This window comes from Limulus polyphemus, unplaced genomic scaffold, assembly GCF_000517525.1.
Source record: "Limulus polyphemus unplaced genomic scaffold, Limulus_polyphemus-2.1.2 Scaffold4037, whole genome shotgun sequence".
Taxonomy (NCBI): Eukaryota; Metazoa; Arthropoda; class Merostomata; order Xiphosura; family Limulidae; genus Limulus; species Limulus polyphemus.
Genome location: NW_013669647.1, coordinates 96,090 through 99,030, shown reverse-complemented (window position 1 = coordinate 99,030; position 2,941 = coordinate 96,090). Strand labels below are relative to the sequence as shown.

At 29.1% G+C, this 2,941-nt stretch overlaps 1 protein-coding gene across 2 annotated transcripts in view; it reads right to left on the bottom strand.

Moving 5' to 3' along the window:
- Positions 1-1,758: 1,758 nt before the first annotated feature.
- LOC106470491 (FK506-binding protein 15-like) overlaps positions 1,759-2,941 on the bottom strand; it is a 69,302-nt gene continuing 68,119 nt past the window's right edge. For both annotated transcript variants that reach the window (XM_022399107.1, XM_013931053.2), the window contains 2 exons: positions 2,273-2,332; positions 1,759-1,938 (listed from right to left, as the gene is read on the bottom strand). In XM_022399107.1, the coding sequence (XP_022254815.1) occupies positions 1,774-1,938; positions 2,273-2,332 (225 nt within the window). In that variant the 3' untranslated portion in view covers positions 1,759-1,773. The remainder of the gene's footprint in view (positions 1,939-2,272; positions 2,333-2,941) is intronic.

Below are 2,941 nucleotides of genomic sequence, written 5' to 3'. Positions count from 1 at the left end.
TGAGTGCAAAGTGATTTTCATGTTAAGATTAAAAATACTTTTCTTTATCTGAAAAATCTCTAGTTTCATTTATTTGCATAATCCCTAAAACCTCCTAAGTAAATTTCAAACGTTTTTTTCAGTAAAACTTTTTATTTTACCTGTTATTTTCTCTACTCTAACTCTGTACAAGGGTGATAAATTTGACTAACCTCATAACCACCCCAAAAAATTTGAAAAATCTAAATTACCTTTTTTTTTCAAATTGTAACATGAAACTACATTTGTTTATCCTAAGTAACTTTAAACTTTTAACAATATACATCTGTTTATACTTAAATTCTATTGATTCATTGCCTTTTGAACTGTTACTAATTGCCATAAAATTTGTAAATGACTTGGAGAATGTGCAGCTCACATTACCCTATTGAATTACATAATGCACAAAGTACTTTTTGAGTTCCTTGCAAGCATTCCTTGTGAAAACATTTTCTTGGTATTTCTTATTTTATTCAATCTAGCCTTATATAACTTACAAGGTTTCTAATTTTTACAGTTGAGCTTCTTTTATAAAATAAATAAATAAAAACATGAAATAAAGTACTTATCTGGATCGTCTTCTTTTTTGCTGTTGACTGTTGATGACACCTAATCCTACTTTTTTATACTAATGGTACTACTGCACTAAATAATGTTTTTATTTAATTAAATAATGCTCCAAAGAACAGAATAATCACAGGTAAAAACAGACAATTCTCTGTATAGAAAACATAGTAATATAAAATGTCTTTTGATAGATTAAAACCTTGGCTTTCTATTGGTTATACATAATATACTATTAAACACCAGAGAGAACTATTGGTAATTTCTGAAAGAGAGGATGTAACCATTGTGTGAAGAATAAGGGGTCTGGTTTTCTATTTGATGACTCTGTAACTAAATAAGATTGAAAGATATAAAAATTATACTTTGCCTGAGTGATGACAAAATTATAAAGAGCAATTTACATTAAATTCCATACTTCTTAGAGGGGTGGCAAATTAATTAAGAGAAGAGGGGATGCTTAGAGGGAAAATGTCACAATTTGCATACTAGGAATAATTCAAGATTTTGTTAAATATTACCATATAAAATTATGAGAATAACATTTATTTACTATAAAAATTTGAATTATTATCTAAGTTTTATGCCAAAGTTATTCACATAACATAATAAAAAAGTAGTTCAATAAAGGTTTGAATGTAAGTTACTAAAACTTCATAACATACGTAGAAAAAGATGCCCATAGCAAAAGACTTAAAACAATTTTACTGCAATTTATTAGAACAAAGCATACACTAATCTATGTATTATTATACACAGTGAAGCAAGGTTAAGAGATTCTTAGTAAAGTAATATCTTGGGACAGTTATACCAATCATAAAGAGTGAAGCAAAGTTAAGAGGTTCTTAGTAAAGTAATATCTTGGGACAGTTATACCAATCATAAAGAGTGAAGCAAGATTAAGAGGTTCTTAGTAAAGTAACACCTTGTGACAATTATATTGATTATAACAGTGAAGCAAGGTTAAGAGGTTCTTAGGTAATATTTTGTGTCTGTTATACCAATTATAAACAGAGAAGTAGGTGTATGAAGTTCTTAGAAAGGGTATTTTTAGGTATGTTTCAAAGGAGAACTTTGAAGGTTATATTTGTACATCTGTGTATTTTTTTACTGACTGTTGTGGTTGTTTTTTTTTAAATGAAAAGTAAATACACTGCCTACAAGGGTTTAGAAGTATAGTTTTTGTTATTTCTAAAATTCACAACAACTAATCTTTATTACCTCATCTTCAAAGCACTTTCCCCCTGAAGTGTCAGTTGCATTTTCTTGAAGTTCTTGAACTATCTTCGTTAGGCTAGCAATTTTTAGCTCATACTGTTCCTTCATAGTCTGGAAATTTGCCAACAATGTTTCATGCTGCAAAAAAAAAAAGAGTAAGAGTGAATTACTAACAAAGTATTCAACATCCACTATTAAATAGAACACTACGGTTTAATAACCTCAAGAACACAAGTTTATATGTGTCCGTTTTCTCATCTTTGTAACATATATACTGTAACATCACACATGAACATGAAAGGATTTTAAAGTGAAGTGAAAATAATAATCATTCAGTTTCGTTCTTAATTTTGGGGTGTAAGTTCTACTTAGAATGTTGTTTTAGATGTAACATTTTCTAGTGTTAACTTTTTGAAATTACTTTACATAAGATTTTTTTTTATTACAGAAGTATTTCTCTGATAAAACAAACCTTAGATTTCCATTCTTCAGGTTCTTTCATAACTTCTTCTGTTGTCTGAATTAAGTCTTCCTAAAATAAAAGTAATAATACACAGAGAACTATCACTACAACATTAAAAAAATATAGCACATTGCCTTTTCTACCATATAGGAATACATATAAAACACATTATAATCTCACCTAAGGCTATGTTAAAGAGTACGACACATAAAAATAACACAGACATCTAATAACTTCATAAAATCATATTCGAAACAATAGCAATCATTTGTAAGTAACTTATAAAATGCTATATAAATGTCATCCGTGACTACACAAAATACAGAATGCTCCAGTACTAAAAGAGTAGTGGATGGAGGCTTGGTTCTGACCATTTACCAATAGTCATATGTTCCAATACTAGAAGTGTAGATCTGACCATTTACCAATAGTCATATGTTACAATACTAGAAGTGTAGATCTAATCATTTACCAATAGTCATATGTTCCAGTACTAAAAGAGTAGTGGATGGAGGCTTGGTTCTGACCATCTACCAATAGTCATATGTTCCAATACTAGAAGTGTAGATCTGACTATTTACCAATAGTCATATGTTCCAATGCTAAAAGTGTAGATCTAATCATTTACCAATAGTAGAATGTTCCAGTACTAGAAGTGTAGATCTGACCATCTACCAA